This window comes from Chiroxiphia lanceolata, chromosome 24 (genome assembly GCF_009829145.1).
Source record: "Chiroxiphia lanceolata isolate bChiLan1 chromosome 24, bChiLan1.pri, whole genome shotgun sequence".
Lineage (NCBI taxonomy): Eukaryota > Metazoa > Chordata > Aves > Passeriformes > Pipridae > Chiroxiphia > Chiroxiphia lanceolata.
The window spans coordinates 138,522-162,387 of record NC_045660.1 but is presented as its reverse complement, the minus strand read 5'-3'; the positions used below and the strand labels follow the sequence as shown (position 1 = coordinate 162,387).

The window sequence follows — 23,866 nt, the reverse complement described above, 5'->3', positions numbered from 1 at the left end:
GCAGTAAGTGAACAGCAGCAACCTACTTACTGGGCTCTGTAACACCAGATGTGCAACAGGTACCAGCCTGCCCTGTGTGCAGTGGTGGCGATTTACACGCGTGCAGTAGGTAACTCATTTGGCAAGAGCAGAATTATCTCTGAGGAAATGAAAGTTTCACACACAACTTGTTCCATGGGATTATGGAAATGTCACAGAATTCATGTGTAGTATGCAAAATTGTTTATGTATCAAGTGGCAGGACTAAATTTTTAATAGAAAAGCTGGAATGCTGAAGAAGTTTAATACACAGTTTAAGCACAGTAGGATTGTATAAGTGTAATTTTGTATGATTTTGTACAGTTCTTTGGTGGCAAGTTTGCAGCAGAGCTTATATGAAGAGCACACAGGAAATGCAAACTCAGTCACAGAATTAAAATGAAGCAGAAAAGCTTCCACCATGCCAGGCAGAAACTCTTGTGTTCCTTATTTTTGGACAACTTCTGTGGTCTCAGAATCTTTCCAATTATAAAAAAGAACTGACAAAACTAGGTTTTATTCACTGTCAAAAAAGCTAACCAGGGAACCCAAAATGTGCACTGATACTTTCATATGACACAACTTCCTTGGATGTCTGGCAACACTCGTCACACACTCAGGTGGTGCCATACAGTCTCAGAAGCACCTTCTGCCTTTAAAGGAACACAGATTTTCTTGTCCCTAAGTGGCAAGTGCTTTCTGCCCGTACTAATTATAAATCTTTCAAATGTGAAAAAAGCACAGAGAATGTTGTAAAATAAAATGTAATACTTTACTTTTCTGTATCTATTTCATCAGTCTGATAAATTATCTACAAATGCATAAAACTTAAGCAACATTTTCCAATGCACTCAGAATGGTCCCAAACTCAATTACAAGTAAAGCACATTAAAGATTTACTGTACAGTAAACAAATGGGTGAAAAACTGTAATTTATTGAAACTCATAACTCAAAAAATATAAGATGCTGTAGTGTACAATATGTTACACAAAGCACCCTAGGGTGCACATTCAAGTCAAGTAATAACTCCATCACCCCCCAAACCCTGGTACCCCAGTACTTGTTCCATATACAATCATGCACATTTACTCTTCAAGAGGAAGCCCCCAGTATTCTGATGTGTTAAATAGCACCAAAATCAGCATTGTTCATTGAAAAAATTGGGGGAGCTAAATTAATTTGGCCAATACTTTTGACAGATATTATACATTCATGGAATTAAACAGTCTAAACTAACCTAAAAGTGTGTACTGTAACAATTACTGTTCTAATTTGAAGTTCTCCCCGTAAAGCAGTAGTGGAGGCAATATGCTCTAAGTAAAGCTACTTACGTACTTCCTACACACAGCTCATCTGCCTTTTTTGTTGGAAATAAGTCTATGAGAGGTGTGGAAAACTTGGATCTTTCAAGAACAACTACTGGTCGTAAGTAATGCAGCTGTTTTAAGGCAAGGTCTCCACAGTCCGTTAGGGCCTTGTCCAGGATTGCCCTCAGATTTTCTAAAGAAGGGGCAGATGAGGACTCTGACAGCAAGGGCTGGATCTCTGTTAATTGCCCAGGATTATTCGGGGTTATGATTATATTTTCCTCATTTACAAAGTTGTTTACTGGTGTATCCCCCTGACTGTCTCCCTCTTTTTTCAAGGTTTCATCTATTGGCAACTGCTCAGAAGACTCCCATTCTACTACCTCATCACAATCATCATCATCATCGTCATCATCTTTTCCCTCACTTTCCTGAATAAATTTTAAAAATGAAGACTCGAATCCCATTGGTTTATATGTCTTTAAATCAAATGGTTTGGACACTGGAGGCTTCTGAAATTTGTCTTTTGTAGCACAAAGTACATTTCTTTTTCCATTCAGATTAATTGCACTATGCTGACATCCTTCCGGGTCTTTCTCTTTTGGCAACTCTAATTGTAAACTGGAGAAACAAGAGCTATTCTCTCTTTCACTGTTTTCAGAAAAATCTTCAGTTTTAGACACAGCTGTCTCCCTGACATTAGGCTCTTCAAAACAGGTATTGTTTGAACTGTCGTTATATTTTAAAGTGCCTGAATGCACAAAGGCACTGGCATCAAAACTCGCACTGCTAGGTGGACTTTGTTTTTGGTCTTCATTGCTCACTTTTGGAGGATCACTGGCAGGGTCTGGAACAAGAGCTTTGTCACTTTCCTGCACAGGTTCAGGATTAGCTGATTTATCCTCATTAACTTCTACACCTTTTCTATCCAAGTCTGAAGCTGTGTCAGAGCAAGACTGCTTTTCAATCATGATGCCACATTTCACACAAAGAACAAGTTTCTGAAGGCGCTGCTCTATGTACACATTGGTCATCTGGTGTGTGCGCTTATAGTGCCTCACTATGCTGCTTTCCAGCTTGACAACAGACAGGCACCCCTGGACCATGCAGGGATACTGGGTCTGGTTCGACTTCTCTTTGCACATTTGTAGGGCTTCCTCTTTAGTTTTGAAACTCAGCAAATGTTTTTCTCTACTTCTGCTAATTCTTTTAGCTTTTTCTTTTAATTGCTTTCCGTTCTGCTTGCTTGTGTCAAAGCTGTCTTTCAAATAATTTTGCTCATTTTTATCTTTATCTTCATTATCGTCCTCCTCTTTCCGATTTCCAAAGAGACTATCATAATATTCACTGTGTCTGAAATACACGTGTTGAGAATAGTTACTGTAATTTGTGAAAATTCGATTGCAGCCATTAAGGTCACAATGGATTTCAAAATCTTTGTTTAATTTTTCTTCATTGGCATGTTCTTCTATTAGATGCTGTTTAAGCTTATTAAACGTATAAAATACAGCAGGGCAGTGGGCTTGGTTACAAGCAAATCTGGCAGACTCAGCTTCAGAAAGCAGTTTTTGATCCTCTAAGATTTCATTGTGGAAGTCACTACAATGCTTAGCAAGAGCTTTAGAACACAGAAAACGCTTACCACACTCTTTGTGTTTGCATGCAAATATTTTTTTACATTTGACAAGTTCCCTTTTAGTTCTCGCTTTGTCTTTGTCTAAGCAGAGCTGTTCCTTATTGTACTGGTGAACCGTTCTGTAATGGCGTATCAGACCTTTCTGGTTTGTAAATGCTGAGTTGCAGCTTTTATGTATACAATGAAATGGTTTGTGGTACTTATGCAATATGTAACATAAGTTTCCTTTAGCAACTGTTCTTTTGCTTCCTCTTCCCTGTCTTGCTTCCAGTTCTTCCCTATGAGTGTCCAGAGAAGTTATGTTAGATGCTTTTCTTGTTACATTATTGTCTGTCTCTTCACTGGACTCCAAGTCTGTCTCAGAACAGCAGTCATCCTTCTTTGGGTGACACAGTTGTTCAGAGTGGTCTGAATGATCAGTGAACCCAATGCTGTTTGCACAGGTAGGTGCTGGAGCAGTGCCATTTTTATGCATGTCCTCTGCACATAAACCTACATGATCAAGTTTTTCATTAGGACATACCTTGTGGGCCACCCTCTCACAGCCAATTTGATGTTTGTTTCTATAGTGAATTCGAAGGTGTGTTTTTCTTGTAAATGACCTTTGGCAAATATGACACTTAAATGGTGAATATCGATGCTGGAACATATTTAGCTGAAGAACCATTTCCTTTGAATAGTTATGCTTTCTAACGTAATGCATTAAGAGAGCTTCTCTGGTCACAAACTCACATGTACATCCATGACATTCACAGAAAAATGGTTTAGCTGCCAGTTGAGTAAGGTACTGGCTGGGTAAATTATCTTGTTGCTCTTGAAGCTGAAATTTTGAGGTAGTTTCATCAACTAACTCAGGGCACTTGGCATCCCGAGATGAATAGCCTCCAAAAGGTTTGTGTCTTGAAGAATTCTGAATGTTAGCATTTTTTAAGCTTAGATGTTTCAAACCTAACATTAGTTCCAACATGTTATCTTCAATATTTGATTCTTTAGAACTGTCATAAAAAGACGTTTCTGGGGAAGAAGGACAAGTTTCCTCCCTCAGACCATTGTTTCCTTTACCATCTACAGCACAACACACACTTTCTGGAGAGTCAGCATTGGTATCTGAATTATGACCTAACTCTGTATTCATGTCTGTAAGGGATTTACTGTCCTGAGCATTACTCAACAGATTGAGAAAGTATTTAGTTTTCATCTCCATATTTCTTTTACCTTTGAAGTTGTATGGATGGGCTCTTCGAAGGTGTTTCTGCATACTCCTGGAATTTTTGTGGCTGGAACAGCAGCCTTCAAAACCACAGGAAAGGGTTTTTTCATCAAAGCAAACTGCCACATTGGAACACTGTTGTTTCACATTTGCTGGATGGAAGACTCCTTCCTGGGACACAACTAAACCTGGAACTGACTGGCTGTGAGCCACTGTTTCAAGCAGCAGAGGAGACACCTGACCTTTGCTTACTGCTGCATCTGCTCTGTGCTCCCCACAATGCAGGCTGAAGTTACTTTCGCTGTTTAGATCTTCACTGTCGGAGAGAGATTCTTCCTTCACTTCTGGAATTTCCTGCGAGCCTGAGGGATCCAAGTTATCATTGAGATTGGAATTTTCAGATTGTTCAAGCAGTTGAGACTCTGGGAGATAACTGCATTTGTCTTTTGAAATCGACCTTTCAAGGTTCAGCATTTGTTTCCCTTCCCCATTTGACATTTGGATATTATGCGCTGCGAGGTGATTCTGAAATTCAGTTTTTGAATAATAAAACTTTTTGCAACCAAAGAAGTTGCAAGTGTACGATGCATCTCTGAAGTGCTGTGCCTCGTGATGGTAAAGCTGCCCTAAGTCACTGAAAACAATATTACAGCCATTTAGCTCACATTTATAACGAAGATCATCGTGTGTTTGTTTGTGATTGAGAAGCTCATTAACTGACCCAAACCTGGCGTAGCAGTCCATGGACACACACATGTATGGCTGAGGTCCACAGTGCACGCGCTCATGCTCCCGCAAGTGGAAGGACGTCATGAAGTGTCGGCGGCAGAAAGCACACTTCTCCCTCCTGTTTTTCATATCCAAGTAGTGTTTTGCATTCTCATCATTGTTTTGATGTTCAGCTTTCAGATGTACACTTAAGTACTTAAACTGTTTGAATACTCTAGAACAATCTGTCCCAGGACATGGGTAGATGTCTCTGTCTTGCAGCTGGCAATTTTCCAGTTGGCTGAATGTGACATATTCATGTGTGTCATTATCAAAGCTTTCAGGGAACTGTGACTGGTGTGACCTTTCCTGAAATGCTGGGGGTGGGCTGCTAGAAGCTGTTGTATTTTGTGGTGATCTCTCTTTTTTCAGAATTATTTTCTTTTTAGGTCTGTGTGTTCTACTAGGTGGCATTTTAACATGTTCCATTACATGTGGTACAAAAAATTCCTTTCTCTTGAACCTTTTTGTGCATACGGGACATGTATAAACACCATCTTCCATATGCATCTTTGAATGATGCAGTATTCTGGCCTCTATACACTCCCTTTTGCAGAGCACACAAAAAAACTTGTATTGAAGCCATCTCTGGTATCTTTCTGAAGAACCAATAGGTTTTTTTATTCTTGCTTTTTCCTTAGGGTGGTTAATTGTATCTTTCTCATCATAATATTTGTGTTCTTTTGTCTCATCATAGTCACTAAAGAAAGTTTCTAACATGTCAGTTTCATTGAGTGACATATGACAACCTGCATCATCTTCGGAATCAGAAGCTACCTTCCCTAACAGTTTAAGGCAATGCCGCTTTAAAGTCTTCCAGTCCCAAAATTCGGGATCAAATGGCCAATATGCTTTCAAAGCTAACAGCAGCTCACAGCGGAGTGAATTTGGAACCACTGCATTCTCTTCATCAAATTTTTGGTCTGGTTGAATATAGAGCTCTTCCAATGCATTAAATCCACTCAACGTTGGCTCAAGTAAAAATTCCGTAAGCTGACAGGCTCTTCTAACTTCAAGGTCTTCTGGTAAAAGGCATGCAATTGTTTTACACACTGATGTCTTCATTTCATCGCTTCCACTGGATCTGATCTGAAGGGCTCTCACACATAACAAAACAGACACAGCAAGTCCCGCTTCTTCTGCCTGTTAAAAAAAAAACAAACCAACAACAGAAAAACACAGACAACAAATGGTCACAAAACAAATGTTACTTTTCTTTAATAAGTACATTCTTTCCAGAAAAAAAAGCATGCAATAAGAGCATCCAACAGTTCATTCTGAATATATTTGGGCTTCTGAGCATCAAGTGCCTGGAGTCACTGAGCACCTTCTAGAGAGCCACAGTTTATCTTATGTGAGGAACCTCTTTTGCTTTTCAAGCAATGGGAACCACTGCACACTTAATGCAGTCTGGAGGAGTCACACAAACTAGTTTAGGCACTAGATGTTGCGAAATACCTTTCTAACTCCTCTCTCTCTTAACTGAGTGATTCTCAACCATAAGTCAGATAACTGAAAGAGAATGGTGTAAATCTTCTATGTACATCCCTCCTGCACCATCCACACTGGATATTAATTCAGAACATAGGGTATTGTGTAATAAGGAAATTTACATAAATTCACTCCCTGAAATAAAATAACCTTCCAAGCAGTACAGTAGCAGAAATGATTCATGAGGAAGGTAACTGGTGTTTCACTTCCAGTTTCTGAGCAGTCTGTGCAACTCTGAGGTGTTGCTCAATAGTATCGGGAAGATACTTACATTAATCACATGCTGATTTAAGAAATTATATATTCTGAATTCTACCTGGACAAAATTGAAAGTTACCTTGTTCCAAAGGCATATTTTTCAGCATAAAGAATCTGAATGCATGCAGTAACTATTTAGCCATTTTTAGTAAAGATAAGTAACATTGAAGATACTTATGAACAATTTAGGAGAGCTGACGTGGCTACCACAACCACACCTGCACCAGCCCAGACTGTCATCATCCAAAAGAACTAAGAACAGGTTAACAGAATTAGCAAGCTCAGCATTCACTGCCCACCATACATCATGCTGTGCTTCTTTAATTCAGAAGAAATTTAAAAGGGTTAGCAGGAAACACAGAAAAACCTGGTATATAGTTACCAATATATTATGATTTATATAGAAAGTGCACACTCATGCATGTCTTAAAAGTAGAAATGGGCCAACTTTAAAGAAATTAGGACCAAATACATCTCTGTGCAATCCCTGGTGGAATGCATCTCTGCCAAATAGAGTTCTGGACTCTATGACCTGTCAAAAGGACAATCATGCAATCCTTCTGATTCTGCTCTGACTCTAAATCAGAGCTCTGGCACTTGCTCTGCTCTTGTCAGCTCACATTCTGTAACTCATTTGGGTCACAGTATTGACTCCAGACAGTGAAAGAGTCTCACAGACAAACAAATCTGAAACTGGAGAGAAATGTAATTGAAAAAAGGAATCTTGTATGTTTAATCCATCTTAAACCTGAATTAACCCATGGCCATGTCAGAATGCAAAGAGCATGCCAGGTCAGCCTCCTGAGATCAATTAGTCTTTCTGTTAGTACTTAAACGGGGATGACGAGTTTATGAAAACTGCTGTCAAGCATCTTTTGCACCTTTCTGTGACATTCTAGAGAGAGGCATCAGAATAGAAAGTAAAAGTCCAGATGTGATTGTATCACATATTTTGAGGAAGATGAATTTTCTCAGAATAGAAAAATACGAGACATTCCAGTCAAGTCTCCATCTCTTAGAGATGTTGCAGAAAATTCTTGTGTGCCTGGCTTCTGAACAGGCAGCAGATCAAAACACAGCTATGCTTTGTTTGCAAAATCCTATCATCTGTACTTTCAAAGCAACAAAACTAACCCTCCACACTGATTGAAGATCACTTCACAGGATCAGGCTGACACAAAACTACAATGGCAAGTGTTTTCCATAGATTTTTATTAGTACATTATTAGGTACTTAATCAGAAAGCATGAATAATGAAATAAGTTATATTTCTAATCAGTTCAGTGGAATTATTAAGAAAATAATAAATTCATGTAAACAGCTCTGGTTGTGTCCAAAGACTCAGGACTGTAGCTTACTTACTTCAGATTGTATGACTCTTATCAAGAAAAACAGATGCTGTAGTGTTTTGGCAATGATGCCGAACTGACGACATCTCTCCAAAAAGGAATCTAAAGAAGGATCTATTCTTCTCTGCAGCTTGCTCCAGAAAAGTGTCAGTTCCCTGCAAAGAGTTGAAAGCAGAAAGTAAGAACATTGCAGATGCACACGATTTGTGCAGTCACACACTTCAGTTCAGAGTTGACTCCAGGAAAAATTTAAGTGTTATTCAAGGACAGTATACATTTCAATCAGGTCCTGATCTCCAAGTAGCACTGAAGAGGACTATTCCTAAACAAGCATAGGATCAAAACACAACTTATCTTCTAATACTGGGGAAAGACACTGGGATTCATCTTGTTTAATGCAGGCATCTATTGCTGCACGGACCTTGTTTCTAGACAAGAAAAACAGTCCCACACTTGTGGAACTTTTACTTTTCACACAGAAATTTAAAAAGGGTAATATGAATCATAATGGAACGTAGCCACTTCTCTTCCACTAGGCAAGAAGCTTAGCTGCTGACACCTGCATCCAGGTGATGTGGCTGCCACTAAAAGGGCCCTCCCACAGAGTGCCCTTTGCAAAGTATCACAAAAGAGATCCGTAAGCTGAAGGTGTCTGCTGTCTGTGAGCAGTTCTGTACTTTGCTATTCATACCATGAGAGCACAAAGCTGTTCTGTTAAGCAATTTATTATAACCAAAGTAGCACAGTCAATGGAGGGATGTAACCTATCGCTGTTCCTCAGCCACCACCTGGAGTGCCCAAAAGCAGTAGAGTAGTAGAGCCATAAGACCTCTATCTCTTATATCATTTGAAAAAAACTTTTCTTCTCTTCCTTTGATAGAGCAAACTTGACCTTTGCCTAGCTTACCCACTGTGTGCATCAACTACACACACAGGCTTCCAGATGTAAGGTCAGTCACAGCCTCAAGAACCAACTGCCAAGAACACATATCCAGGAAAACTTTAAACCAAACACTGGTGAGGTTCTTCCTCTGTATTACTGCAATCCTACTCTTCAACACTAAGCCTAAAGAAAGGGAATGGGGTCTATCCTGGATCAGATCTGGGATATCATTTTACTGCACAAAAATGGACAATGTTTACTGGTAACAGTTTTTGTGGATTTTGTTTGGAGTTTTTTGTCTGCATTATTTAAAGGCCTTGAAATGCAATTAACACCCTTTCATAACCAGGAAGAGACAGCTGAGAAGCCAGACAGGCCTACAAGGAATTACCATACAAGCATTACAACCCAGGATGTTATAATTTTAAATCCTAAAATAGAACTAGAGAGAAAAAAAAAAAAAAGGTAGACACTCAGAATATCAGTAATGTCTTCTACTACCCTTTAGCCCCCAAAAGCTGACAAAATGTAAAATTTAATTAAACATCAGGATGACTAATATGGAGGAACTGTATGAAGCGAAGCTCATGCAAGAAAAGCACAGAATATATATATAAAAGTATTACAAAAAATTTTAACTCAGCATTACAACAGAAAAAAATGAACTTGCAATATAGTTTATCAAGACATCACTCGTTTTATATGTCTATTTATTACACTGATGTCGTTGGGAGCTGGGAGAATAGCAAGAAAAGGGCTTCACTCTGAGTAACCTCTTAGTGCTCTGCAAAAAAGCCTTGAGAATAACTTTTCAGTGTTTGTTCTGTTCTTTTTCTCATACCACCCTTTCTTTCTGCAAAGCTAAAGCATCTTGCTGGAAAGGATCAAGGATGGTGATGAAGAAGTATTCCTCAGATAATCTTCACATATATGGAAAGATAAAACCAGACACCTCCAAGTATTTGGGCAGTGCAGAGAACAGAAAGATCTCCAGACAGACAGATATCTAGTAGCACTTAGAAGTAAAAAAAAAAATAAACTTACCAACATATCACACCAGAGAGAGGTTTTTGAAGCTGTGCTTAGCTACAGTTCACACCTAAGGCAACTTGTGTTAATGGTAAAGGTAGATTATTTTATGGGTTGATGAACTACCTGGCTCCCTGGACACTGTGGCAATCAGCTCACTCAGAACCACTGCCTAGAGCAGCACTACTTCTGCGACAAAGTTTCAAACACAGCAGGTACCTCTAGTCTTAAGAGCAGTCTTACATATGAATCTCAGCAAGAACCAGTGCAAAATTTTCCAATTTTGGTGAGGAATAACATAGACAAACCTAAGTTTGCTTTCATCTTCAGTTGTGAAATAAAGTTTGACACCGAGAGCTAACTCACATACCAAGATGGTTTGCTGATTTCCTGGAGATACAGGCTTGAGGCTCCAGGATGATCTGAGCTAAGCTAAGCTATTCAAACACTTAACCTCTCCAACTATGCAAGAGTCATAGTCAGAGGTTTGTGCTGAGATGGGGAGTTAGCACTGCACCATCAGAGAGATGTCTCCCACTGAAGACAGAAGGGAAAGGGGGCAGATTTTCCCTTCCTAGTGATATTACAGCTGAAGAGGTTTAACACCTTCCAGAAGCCCCAGTGTTGCACTTGTCCTGTGGAACTTGTCTGACCAATCCGCATTAATCTGCAGAAAGGTATGCAGTTTTGGCTGGGTAAGATAATGTGCTTACCGCAAGTCAGAAGGGCCAGAGTCAGGACAACAGATAAGGCAGCCTTGTGAGTTGTCAAGAATGGACCTTTTGCTTTTTAGCAGCAGCAAACTGTCAGAATTGGCTCAAGTATGAGTATGGGAGAAAAATTTTAAGTAGAGTCTAAATTATCAGCAGATCAAGAGGAGTACAATAACCATTCAACTACAATCCTGTTTGAACCAGATAAGACCTTCTTTGAAATGAAATAAGCAATTGCTGCTCCTTAAAAACAGCAGTTGGTCGCAGAAAGGAGAATGTGTTCAATTTAACTCGTCCTTTATGTACTGTATATGTTTATGCATTAAATTTAACTCATTAAGTGTATATTTATGTATTTAAGCCTATATAATGGCTCACAAGCACCCGCTAGCATGTCGTTCCTTCACATTAGTTTTAGCTGCAGGATGATACCAAATATCCAGAGTCTGCCTTCACATTTCCTGTCTTTCCAGCCTGCTCTGCCATGTCATGCTTTTGATGGAGTTTAATTTACCAGTGCAGTGAAAGCAACATTACCTTATCTTTTTTCCAGGGTACTGATCCAAATCAGCCCTGCAATGATTTCAGTGAATTCCAGAGTTTGCATGGAGCACAGCTCCTCATTTTTGTGAGCCTTAATGCTCACTAAATCTGTAACATGGAATATCATGCCTCGTCAGTTAAACTGGCTGATTTGACAAAAGCAATCCTCTAAATTAAAAGTTTTATGTCTTATCAGCCACTTGAATTCATCTCCCTTGTGGCTAAATAACTGCTCAATCCACAGCTGTCCCCAGGAACACAGGTGGAAGTCAGTGAAAAGGCCACTTCATCAAACCACGGTGCACCATCAGACCAGGCATCCTGACTTTCAAGCAACAGTATTTTTTAAATAAAGCCTCAAAGTGAGAAGCAATCTAGTGGTCAAGAATTATTACACCAGTTTCACAAGACGGGAGTCCATCAGAAGGTGACTTCTTCCATCTGTGCTCCAGCATCCTGGAAGCTTTTCTCTCCCGTGGGTCCAGACAGCATCATTTGTGTGCAGTGCTGTTGTACAAGGACTGCTAAGTACAGTACTAGAACTTGAATTTATACATCTATACAATGTCAGTGCTTCTGTTAGACAGAAGACTTCATTCTCCTGTCTCTGCCCTGGGGAAGGCAGCTGGAACTTGAGAAGTCTGTTGGGACAGCAGCAGAAGGGGCACCTGCAGTATGCATGGACAGAGCAGCACAGTTTGACCCAGCACCTTTTTTCTCAAGAACAACTAACAACAGTATAGACATAATAACGAGACCTCAGCATGAGTGACACAAACCTTCTGTAAGCAGGGACAAACTTATGTTACTGGACTGTGCTAACATTCGTATCTTCAAGACTTCAGTGCCTGTCACCCAGGCTAGCCAACTTGAAAGTACCTACTCAAGTTACAGCTGCACCGTATTTTGTGTAGCGTTACCTGAGGCAGGACCCACCCAGGGTCAGATTGACAAGGAGATGAGAAATCTACAGCTTTGAATTAGAGCTACGGGATCTGAAAATTTCATTGAAATTCTAACTACTTTTAGTTCAGACTTCATACTGCAAGCAAAGAAATCTACCCACATTTGTCCTCACAAAAGAGAGATGTCATTCTGTAACAATAAATGCTACATCCTCAAGCCTGTTCTCCAGTCCCAACAGTCCAACAACAGGAAGTCTGACCCTCTTTGCTTGCATCCTAGGGATATAGCTTTTAGAACTGCATAAGTCTTCTTGGACAACAGTAAGTAATACAACTCACTCTAGAACAATGTTAGTTGTTTGTTTCTTTCTTTAAGAAGAGAACTTGAGGTGGACTCTAGCCTTGTATCTCTTTGAACATGACTCTTCTAATCTTATCTTTAATGAAAAAATTCGATAGAGAATTCTAGAGAAAAACATTCTCTAGAACTTCAAGTGTGGTGAACTCTCCTCTCTTGTGTCTTCCACAAGTTCATTTCTCTCTACAAGGTATGCTTTTGCTCAAAAAGACATTTCTGGCCTGAAGCAGAAGCAATATTTATGTAAATACTTCTGGCCTTTTTGTACAGATGACTGGACCAGACTGAACTGTCAATCATCCTGCAGACACTGCAGTGCTGTAAAAACTTTTCTTAATGGCTTTAAAATGCAGAGTGAGTTGATGAACAATGCCACAGCTACCTGAATCCAAATTCCCCAAGATATTCTCAGTATGTCTGCCTATGTAAAGCTTTATCCAGGTCAGGATTTTAAATGGGAGAAAACTACAGATTTAGCCATGCCTTGAAAGCCATAACTATATAACTACAAATCCATTTTGCAAAGGGCAGAAACCACCTCCTCTGCTTTGGCTCTAGGATTTTACCACTGCTGAAACAGAAGTGCAAAAGGTTCTCTAATCTCCAGCCAGTTAAGAGGGCAGAGAAGTTTTATAGTCACAATTCGGCCAAGATCTAGTACTACAATTGTCAGTTATAGAATATCAACTCAGAGAGCACTGACCCAGCACCACTGACAGATCTACTACCCTGCCAAAGTCGTACTGTTCATACCAACAATGTGAGTGCTATTTCACTTTCAAATGGTTCAAACATTACTTTTCTCTAACTGTTCTATTACTGTAGCAACTATTTATTTTGTCACAAGTCATCTAGAAAGCGCTTCAGTCTGATACACTGCTCAGCTTCAGGATATATTCACTTCCTCTAAGTATTCTCTTGCATTGAAGTCAGTGAGGAACAGTTAGCAGTAGCAGCAATACTTATACTTACCAAGAGCAATACACATTTGCTGTTTGAAGCTGATGAGTAAGATACGTTGTACAAAGAATAAATGCAGTGTTTTCTTGTCCCTCAGATTCCAGATTACAAATGATGTCCAGTACCTCTTTGCAATCCACCTTTGCAATCTTAAAGAAAAAAAAAATTAAAAGAAAAAGCACTTTATTCTCAGCACGTTTACAAAAGAAATGTGTGTTTACTGTATCAAAGGAAATGGTCTCACAAACACATAAAATATTACACCTCTTTTTAATACCCAGAGCTAGTGCCACACTTTCCAGCTACAGAATGGCATGAGAAGTTTACACATTTGTTCTGGTCTCTTCTCAGTATTAGTTTTCTTTGGGACAAACTTTCCATTTTGGGCAATTTAGCAAAATACTTGCATGCGGCAATCATAGGCCTAAGACTCTTCATACCCTCTCTCCGCAGCACTTGCAGGCATTCTGGTGTTACTTTTGAAAATTAGAACCCAGGTCCAAAAAGGTCAAGAGTTATGAAAAAGCCAGTCTTTTTCTCTTTCTCTGTAGGTACTGATTCTGAACAACCACACTCCAAAGCATAATGTTAAAAACAGAACTGTTTAGAGGAGTGTGCTGGGTTAGGCAGCGTTAGAGTTAATTTTCTTCCCAGTGGCTGGTATGGGGTTGCATTTGGGATTTGTGCTGGACACAGGGTTGATAATATAGAGATGTTTTTGTTATTGCTGAGCAGTGCTTACACAGAGCTGAGGCTTTTTCTGCTTTTTGTACTGGCAAGGAAGCTGGAAGTGAATGGGAGGTTGCGAGGGGGGACAGCCAGCACAGGTGACCCCAACTGACCAAAAGGATATTCCAGACCATATGACATCATGCTCATTACATAAAGTGGGGGGAGGGGGGAAGAGGAAGGGTGGAACATTTAGAGTGACAGTGTTTGTCATCCCAAGTCTCTGTTATGCCTGATGGGCCCCTGCTCTCCTAGAGGTGCTGAACCCCTGCCTGCCCACAGGAAGCAGTGAATTAATTCCTAGTTTTGCTTTGCTTTTGCTTCACCTATTAAACTGTCTTTATCTCAACCTACAAGTTTTTGCACTTTTACTCTTCTGATTCTCTCCCTGATACTGCTGGTGGGGGAGTGAGCGAGTGGCTGCGAGCAGCTTAGGAGCTGGCTGGGGTTAAACCATGACAAGGAAACACAAATCTCATGGAAGTTTTGGAAAGCCTACTTAAGGCAATACATATTTGTGTATCAAACCAAGAAGTTAGCTTGGTCATAAGCCACAAACAGTAATTATGAAGAGCTTTTACTATTAAGACAACACTATTTTTAATATATTTTTCCACTGGATCTATTCCACAGAACAGTCTGCACTCTAGCAACACCTACTTTTAACAGCTGTTCATATTATAAACATTTCAAATGTCTTGTTCATCATGAAAAATAATGACATAGAATGAACAACAGGAAGTTAAAATAAACTAATTCTCACAGATATCTCATTCAGCAGGAAAAGCAGAAGAAGGGATATTACCCCAGTTTCCTGTTCAGGCCTGACACTGGAATTCATTGAGCAGTGTCAACATCTTATAGGGTCCACTGACTTTTGCTATTTAACTTGAGACCCAAGACTGACCTTTTGCAGCAGACATTTCTAGAGCAATTCACAAGCTGCAAGGGCTTGCAGATGTGTCACTTTTGCACTTGACAAAGTAAAATACAGTAGACTATTTTTTGGGGGGAGGGGGTTGTCACTACTCACCGCTGGCAATAGAGAAACCTCGAGGACTGATTTAAGGGACAATGCTTTGCTGTCTAAGGGGACAGATATCATTGTTCCTTGCATGTCAAGAGATAATAAGCCCAGACAGTATCTGCAAATCAACTGCCACCTCTACCAGGCTGGGGAGGGCGGAAAAGCAAGCCCATACCAATGGCCACATGACAGAACGGTGAAGGTGTTCATCACTGCCCAGGAGAGAACAGGGTTGTTGTGGCTAACAGGACACTGCTGTATGCTATCTTGTTGCTACTGGCAACATTCCTTGCCAGTAGTACCTTTCTTGTGCTGTCATCAACCTTTGGTACCTACAGGTACACCGGCCTTGCAGTTTGGGTGGGAAGTCTAGGTGAATACATGTCTGACAGCTGGGCAACTCCAGCCTTCTCATAATATTCTACCATCTCTATCCACTCAGCTATTCCCATTCTTTATAGATTACAATTTCCATCAGCATATTTTATAAAGCAAATTCGGAAAGCAAAGCTAAGTGACACAAAGTTTTGTCTTTGATAATTTTCACAGTTATACACTGCCATCTCCTCGATACTACAGTAAATATTCTTAAATAATGCAGAAGCTGCCTGCAAGTGGTTTGATATAAGTCTGATCTTCCAAATCTTCAGTTTTAGAAAAATAAAAATTGTCAGTGCCTGTAAATACAGGACATGTTTCCTTCACAGATCTGAAGACAACATGGCAGGCTACCTGTGAGTTACTTGGCCAGACATCACTTGACAGAGATCATACTCATCACCAATTCCATTAAAAGAACAATCACTGAACACCATCACCTCTGTTTTAAAACCTACAAACTTAAACCCTACTTATTTCTAATGCTACAGAATTATAAACCCCACATTTTTAAATAGCCATCAGTTACTCCTCACTCAGACTTACATTGTAGGAAGACCTGGAACTTCTGCTGTGCACTGGATCAGCAGGACCAACACCAGCTCCAGCACACACGCAGCCTGGTGCTCGGAACAGCCTGCAGCCACACAGTACATCAGAGCTGCTCTCCTTCTCACAGAGCAACTAGTGTTCCTTTTGGACAAACTCACATTCAGGACATTAACTACTGAGTAAGCAACAAGGCAATTTGTTTCAAGTCCTGTTTATTTCAAACTTGGTCAATGATGATTCATCTCGATTCAGACCTTGGGGCTTTTGCTTTTTGCTTGTGTGTTTTTTGCTTGTATTTTGGGTGGTTTTTTAATATTCAAGACAAAAAGTCCAAATGCACAGCTTGAAATCATCCAACAATATCGTCAGTCAATTAAGTGACAAACCAGACACATATTAAAGCATCTTTACTAAACGTGCAATGCTGACCACCCTTATTCTGTTACAAACCCAACAACTTATGAATGAAACTTATGAGACTGCAGAATGAACACTGCCAAGTTATCTTAAATTAGAATTGCTGAAACATGCTGCCATCCTCGTGTTCTGTTGAAAAGGATGCCAGTTTTCTCCTCAAAGTTATTCCACAGAACATACAACCATGTAAGTCTTTGTCCTCCATGTCATTTTAGTTTGAAGAAAAAGTTGTAACGTTACAATACTACTTCATTTTTTATGTCATCATAAAAATTTCCTACACTAACCTAAACCGCCTACCATTTTGTAGTAGGAATCATGTTAATACTCCTTATTTGTAGAGGGCCTCCAAAAGATGACTGTTTATTTCACAATTGAATTTTTTATGAATGGGATAAAGGGCATTTGCTTAAATTCAGATTCCCTGAAGTGCTTTGCTCTCAAGACTTTGGAACAGTCTTTCCCAAAGGAAGTCCAAACTAAACAACCCTACTTTGACAATAGGAGATGGCTATATGAAGATCATGTCACCTACCAAAGATGTTAATATTCAGCAAAGATGACACTCAATTTGGCTTTAATTTAACTGGTCGGGGCATTTGAAAACCTTGTTTTATTGTTACGTGTGGCTGGCACTTGCCTTGCAGAGAAAACCATCTTCGACTATGGAACATTCGGGGTTTCATGCTTTTGCAATAGTAATAAGTGTTATTAGCTACTTAATTAACTACTGTGTAAGAGAACTGCTTTAATAAGGATTTTAATTGACCCAATAAAATCGGCAAATTCAAGCCAAACAATGGAATTGGTCAGCCTGACATCAGCCTTGAATTCTGTTACTTTCTACATTCTCACAGAGCAGCACAAGACTCTAATGAACAAACAATTTTATAGGTTTATTCCTTGTTACACATGTGCCTCAGGATCAATTCAAGGTGCCAGGAGGTACCAGAAATGCAAGGGACAACTTTATACACAGTGTATACACACACATACACAGAGTTATAACCATACATACATAGCCACCCACGCACATGTGTGTACATATCTCTACAGATGTATGCACATACAGATAGATATACACACACATGTATGTGTATATATATGTTATTGCTTACAGACATAGCTATAAGTAGTTTACCAGTCTTAACTTATAGGAACTCAGTAATTTAACTTCCACACCTGACTTAACCACCCCAATCACCTCCAATTCCTGTAAAGGGATGATCATACATTGTCTAATCTTCCAATATAAATTCTTTCTCTCCAATCCTCCCCCAGCTATCTTCACTCCTATTGAACCCTTCTGCAACATTTACTTTCTTAGCCAAGCCCTGGTCCTCTACCTACCCCATCCTACTCTGAACTTCAAATTTCATTTAACCCTTGTTTCATTCGTTACAGTTTGTTCCCTCTTTCCCCTGGTGGGTTTTTGGTCATTGCCACCTCTCATTCCCTAACAGCTGCCATTCTTTGAACTCTTCATCTTTCACCTTTTCCCACCCTTTTTCCCCACTTGTCATTAGACCTGACAACTGTCTACCTGAGGAAGATCGTAGGTAAGATGCATGTGTAACGGAATTCTTGTCTCTGAAAACAAAGCTGTGAATGAAAGTGTTTTAGAAGTCTCGGACTCCAGCAATTCTGTAAGAGTGCCAACTGCACAACACCTGTGACTGAGCATGCAAAGAAACATGCCATGCAAATCCTTATATTGCCAGTTATTTACAAGCTTCTGGCACTGGAACACCACTAACTTTACACTTTTCACAGCGCTGGCTACAGGTCCAGTTAAGTCAATAAACTGTACTGTTTTAAGATACTCCTTTGATGCTTAGTGGCTTCACTTTCCCATAAAATGTTTAATTCGGCAATTACCATAACTTGATTCAATTATCAATCTCTGTTTCAACTTTTATACTTGACTGGCAAGAAAAGACTGTTCTGAATATCAAGTTAAAACAGCTACAGTTACACTTCACAACCCTTAAATTAAACTAAAAAGGAAATATTTTAATATGATTTCTCTGCCATTCCTCAGCAGCAGCCAATCCAATCAGAGAACATGCTGCAAGTTACCCATAAACTCTAAAACCTCCAGCACGCAGATTGTGTCTGCAGTGAGCTGTTAAATGCATTCCCTGCTCCTACAGCACACTGAGGGGAATCTGGCTCAAAGTGCAGACTGAAGAGACACTTATGCAAATACTTATATGTCAAAAGAAATATTTTTAAAGGAATGTTAATTAAAATAGTTAATACGTACAACAAGAACACTCTGGCACTCATGCAGGAAATGCAAGACAGAGTTGCCTTTTCTTTTCTTTTTTAAATATCTCAGGCTTCCCCTAGTTTCACTGAAGTTTACTTAAAATGCCCAAGTCCAACATTTAAAACTACACCAAGTGCATACAACTCTAACAAGTGAGACTGATCCCATAACAGGGGTGTGATGTCAAGAGGTAACAGAGGCAAGAATCAGTTGTGTGACCACAGTTACTATGGTAATGCGTGAACACAAATCATTGCTATGATTGTTATTGTATCAGGAAGACTAATTGCTAAAAACAAGTTTAGAATTCAGGAAGAACAACTCTAAAGTGGATTTTGTTTGTTTTGTGATTTTTTTTTCTTCAAACTTCTCTTTCTTAGGTCAGAACAACTAGAAGAAAAGCAATTGCTCTGGTACCATTGTTTTGAGTCAGAAAATACAGCTTTCCAATTATATTTTTCTTACTATTGGAACTGAAGTTACAAGTTTTATTTTAAGATTTCAAACATTTAACCTCTAATGCAAGCATATATACATACTATCCACACATTTTATCCACAGCAGCAGTTCATACAAATGTACTTTCCTACTGCAGTCTGCAATAGATTCTTCTTTTGGAACTCTGCTGCAACAGTTTCACTCTTCAGCTTCAGTTTTTAGTATTACAGAAATAAATTTTAAAATGCTTGATAAATATACATTCAAAAGGGACTATGGATTACTAACCTCCTTAATGGAGTCTTCATTAGGCAGCATTGAACACACACATGTGATGTAGGCTTGGCGAAAAGATGAAACATTTGCAATTTCTGGAGAATCTGCACACAATTTTGACAAGAAAGTAGCTTGGGGGATGCAGTTTGACTTCATCAAATGTTTTATTCGCATCTGCAGAAAGGAAGGCCCTTCTCGTGTAATCAATTTATTAGCTAGGAAAAGAAAAAAGCCTTTGAGAATAGACCAATTTACAGGTGACATGTAACTGAAATTGTCTCACTGCATTCACACTTCTTTACAAACTTGTGTAAGTATATGGTCAGTGTTCTTAAGAAACTCTAGGCATGACTGGAAGTGACAGCAATGGCATATCTTCTGCCAAACTGGGCCGGAAAAGAATGCTGGGCTATAGAAAACAGACACACACCATCCCCCACCCCCCTCCAAAGACAGCACCATTAAGGCAGTAAGGACGTATGCCACAGCAATGGCCAAAGGACACTGATCACACCAGACAGATACCAGCAGTTTAACTGAGATTCAGAATCTTCACCTTTTAACTGTAGCTTCATATTCCAAAGAATCAAAAACATTTCAAACGAATCATTACATGCTTTTTAACTAGAGAGTTTTCCACCCAAGTTGTTAAAACCCCACATAATGCAAAAATACACAAAATTAAGTTGAGGGTGAAAATGTTATCTTTGCAGCACTTTTGAAGAATTGTGTTTAAGACATGCTAGGCTTATGCTCTAGATCAAACAAATACAACTAATCATTATGAGACTTGATAACTAATTCAAAATTCAATAGTAAAAATGCAACTTCAGATTATTTTTGTAAGCAGTTAGCAAATGTACTTATTTGGATTAAAAACCTCACAGATTTAGTTTGATTCTCTTCCCAGGTGTTTATCATAGAAAAAAGTTCAGTTGGAAAGGACCTGCTCCTCACAGGACTACCTGAAATTAAACTATATGACTACGAGCATCAGCCAAATGCTCCCTGAACTCTGGCAGGTTTGGTGTTGTAATCATTTTCCCCGAGGAGCCCGCTCCAGTGCCCAACCATCCCCTGGGTGAAGAGCCTTTTCCTAACGTCCAATCTGTGCTGCCCCTGACACAGCTTCATTTCATGTCCTTGTGTGTTGGGAGAGCAAGACTCTGTGAACAATTTTTCCTGCATTTCTGTAGGCCTTGCTTGACATGACTTTAGAAGTTGCAAGCTGTGTGAAACTATGCAATGTTTATACTTGTTAGCTGTGTGTTTAGTTATAAGGTTTGAGAAAATAGTATGTTTATAGTAAGAAAGCCTTGAGAAACTGGAGATAATGAGACACCTGCAAGATTTTGGAAAACCCCTAAAGGCGGATCAATAGAAGGGACTTTGCATGCCAAGTAGGATTTCAGGCCACGTGGACAGAGCACCAAATCCAATAAACTGAAGGCATGAGACGCGTGTACAGACTGAGCTATCCAATCACCTTCTTGTGAGCATGTACCCGGAACAAACTAAACTGTATAAAAGTTAACTCATTTAAATAATAAATTGGACATCGTCTGACCACATTGGCCTGTGCGCGATTTGTTCCAAGCCTCTCCGCCGATACTTGTGTCCTGTTGCTAGTCACCAGAGACAGGAGATCAGCACCTCCTCCTCTGTAGCCCCCTTGAGGAAGGTGCAGACTGTGATAGAGTCACACTTCAGCATTCTCTTCTCCAAGCTCAACAGGCCAAGTGACCTCAGCTGCTCCTCGCAAAGAGGAGCCTCAAGGCCTCTCTGTGCCTTGGCCACAATCCTCTGGACAAATCTATTAATCTGATGTCCTTGTATCAAAGCACTCAAAACTGCCCCGAGGACTCAAGGTGAGTGCACCCTAGTGCAAAGTAGAGTGGGACAGTCACCTCCCTCACCCGGCTGGCAATGCTGTGTCTGATGCATCCCAGGACAGTCGGCCCCCTCTGGCTACCAGGACACACTGCTTACTCATATTCAAGTTGCCGTCAACCCAAAGCTCCAGATCTCTTTCCACAGGGCTGGTCTCCATCCCCTAGTTTGTCCATATAACCAGGATTACCATGTCCCAGGTGGAGAATTCAGCACTTGTTAAATTTCATATGGTTGGTGATTGCCTAGTTCTCTGGTCTGTCCAGATCTCTCTGTAAGGCCTCTCCACCCTTGAGGGAGACCACAGATCCTCCTAATGTAATATCATCAGCAAACTTACTTAATGTACATTCAACTCCTGCACCAAGATAATTTACAAAAACATTTAAGAGCATTGTAACTAAAATTGAGCCCTGGGAAACCCCATCAATGACTGGTCACTAGCCAGACTTAATCTCATTTACTGTAACCCTTTGCACCCGGCTCATCAGTTCACTGGGTGATGGACTTGCCAAGCTGTGTGCTAGATATTTAATCCAGGATTGTTGTGAGAGACAGCATCCAAAGTTTTTCTAAAGCGTACTTTGCCTTGGCTGATGAAATTGTATGCTTTCAAACAGCTGTAGTGCTATTTCCAGCTTAACATAAACACCTACAGAAAGGCTTGATATGAATCTCCAGATTTGTACATATTTTAAAAGATCCTTGAGAATGAAGAGAGATGATTCAACACATTCTTACACTACGTGCAGTAGTACATATCAACCAAGAAACAAATGGTCTGATGAACGGCAGAATAACAATGGAAATGCTTCAGACGTTCCGATAAAACACATACTAGAATGGTGCCCTGCAGCAGCTGTAGTCAACCAGTTACCTGTGGAGTCTGCAATAGCCTCTGGATTAGTTAAAAAAAAGTTTGGTTTAGACTAAAAACTTAGTGAAAATATTTTTATGCAATGGCTCTTCCACTGCTAGTATTTTATTATTACTATGCAAGATAGGTAGCTAAGAAACCAATATAGCATATACGTTTCTGAAAGAGAGGATTGTATGTAACACAGAACAAGGAAGTTTTCACGCTTTATGCATTTAAATTATTGTCCAAACAGAAAAAGCACATGTTCTAACAAACACTACACTAGTTGGCAGAAGGTTCATAATGTGCACCCAAAAAGAAAACTCATTTCAGGAGCCAGGCACATACCACATGCCTGTAGCGAGAGCTGTATTCTGCAGAAGTCTGCTTAGGGACCCATTAGAGGTAATTTTAAGATTCAAGCCTATGGTAATGGTTTCTATTTTTCACAGGAAAAACCTCTGAGCTTTAAACTCTTGACCCAGCTGACACTTCACATTAAAGTAACTTCAATGGATAAAGTAAAAAGAGTTCAACTGCCTGACCAAGAGACAGCCTGCAGTAACATCTCCAGATCTCCAGTTGCTAGGAAACAAGTATCCTCTCTTCATTAAAAATTACATCTGTATGACACCACGCTTGAAAATTTATCAAGGAAAGCTAACAGCGTTTAAAAATGGATCCTATTTGATACAAGAGGCTGCTACCACAACATGATGGCCAGAAGACCACTGTTGAGAGAGAAGTCCCAGAAGGCTGGCTTACCCAGCATCAGATCGCTCACCTCTCCTGGCAGTCTGCTATTCATGGGCCTGGCGGGAATGGGGTTTAGTGCCCACAAGCAATTCAAAGCAATTCTGTAGCCCCTGTTTCTACAGCTCTCGGCTCACAGAATAATTAATTTTTTTCAGGTCCATTGGAAGAATAAAAGAAAATATATTCTCTTTACCTACTCTAAGAATGATTTAGATTCCCCTTGTTTACACAGCTAGACATGCACTCGGTAACTGCTTAAATGAAGCTGTACTGACATGTCAGAGCCAGCGAGTCAAGACATAGGTGGTGTTTTAAGAGTACCTGCAGTCAGCCAGACAAATTAAACACTTTCAGGTTAACAGTCACACTTTTATCTTCCAGCACAAATGAGAGAAACTTGCTGATGAAGGTGAATAGGAGAGAGGGTTTCAACTTGCTGCAATCTTTGGGAGCAGCCAGTAAGCATGTCCTCCCCAAGGGCAGAAGGTCTGTGGCCCTGGGACAATTCTTTAACACCTAAGGGAGTGTGTAATGAACTCTGCAATGAAGGCAAATGACAAACCAAGCTCTTCTGTCATGCAGACGGTAAGTGATGAAGGCAGGAGCAGAATTCAGAAATAAGTCACTAGCCAGACACCTATCTTGGCACTTAGCTTTCCCTTCAAGTGTCTGTTTTTTTCCAAGCAGCCTGCTTGCAACAACCTCCCTTTTCTGAAAAAGGAACAAAAACTCATTTTGCTGTCTATTCCTCAGAGCAGTTGTTTTCCCCTCAGAGAACCTAATTTTGCACTCAGTCCTAAATCTGTTACATTTCCATATATGTCCATGAACAGACTTTCTTGT

At 39.9% G+C, this 23,866-nt stretch overlaps 1 protein-coding gene across 2 annotated transcripts in view; it reads right to left on the bottom strand.

Annotated features, from left to right (window-relative positions):
* Window positions 1–772: 772 nt before the first annotated feature.
* Window positions 773–23,866, bottom strand: part of RLF (RLF zinc finger) — a 50,239-nt gene continuing 27,145 nt past the window's right edge. Inside the window, exons 5-8 of one of the 2 annotated variants that reach the window (XM_032709963.1) lie at window positions 19,531–19,733; window positions 13,442–13,578; window positions 8,052–8,193; window positions 773–6,083 (exon numbers count right to left, since the gene is read on the bottom strand). In XM_032709963.1, the coding sequence (XP_032565854.1) occupies window positions 1,347–6,083; window positions 8,052–8,193; window positions 13,442–13,578; window positions 19,531–19,733 (5,219 nt within the window). In that variant the 3' untranslated portion in view covers window positions 773–1,346. The remainder of the gene's footprint in view (window positions 6,084–8,051; window positions 8,194–13,441; window positions 13,579–19,530; window positions 19,734–23,866) is intronic. The other variant, XM_032709964.1, reaches the window with a different exon arrangement.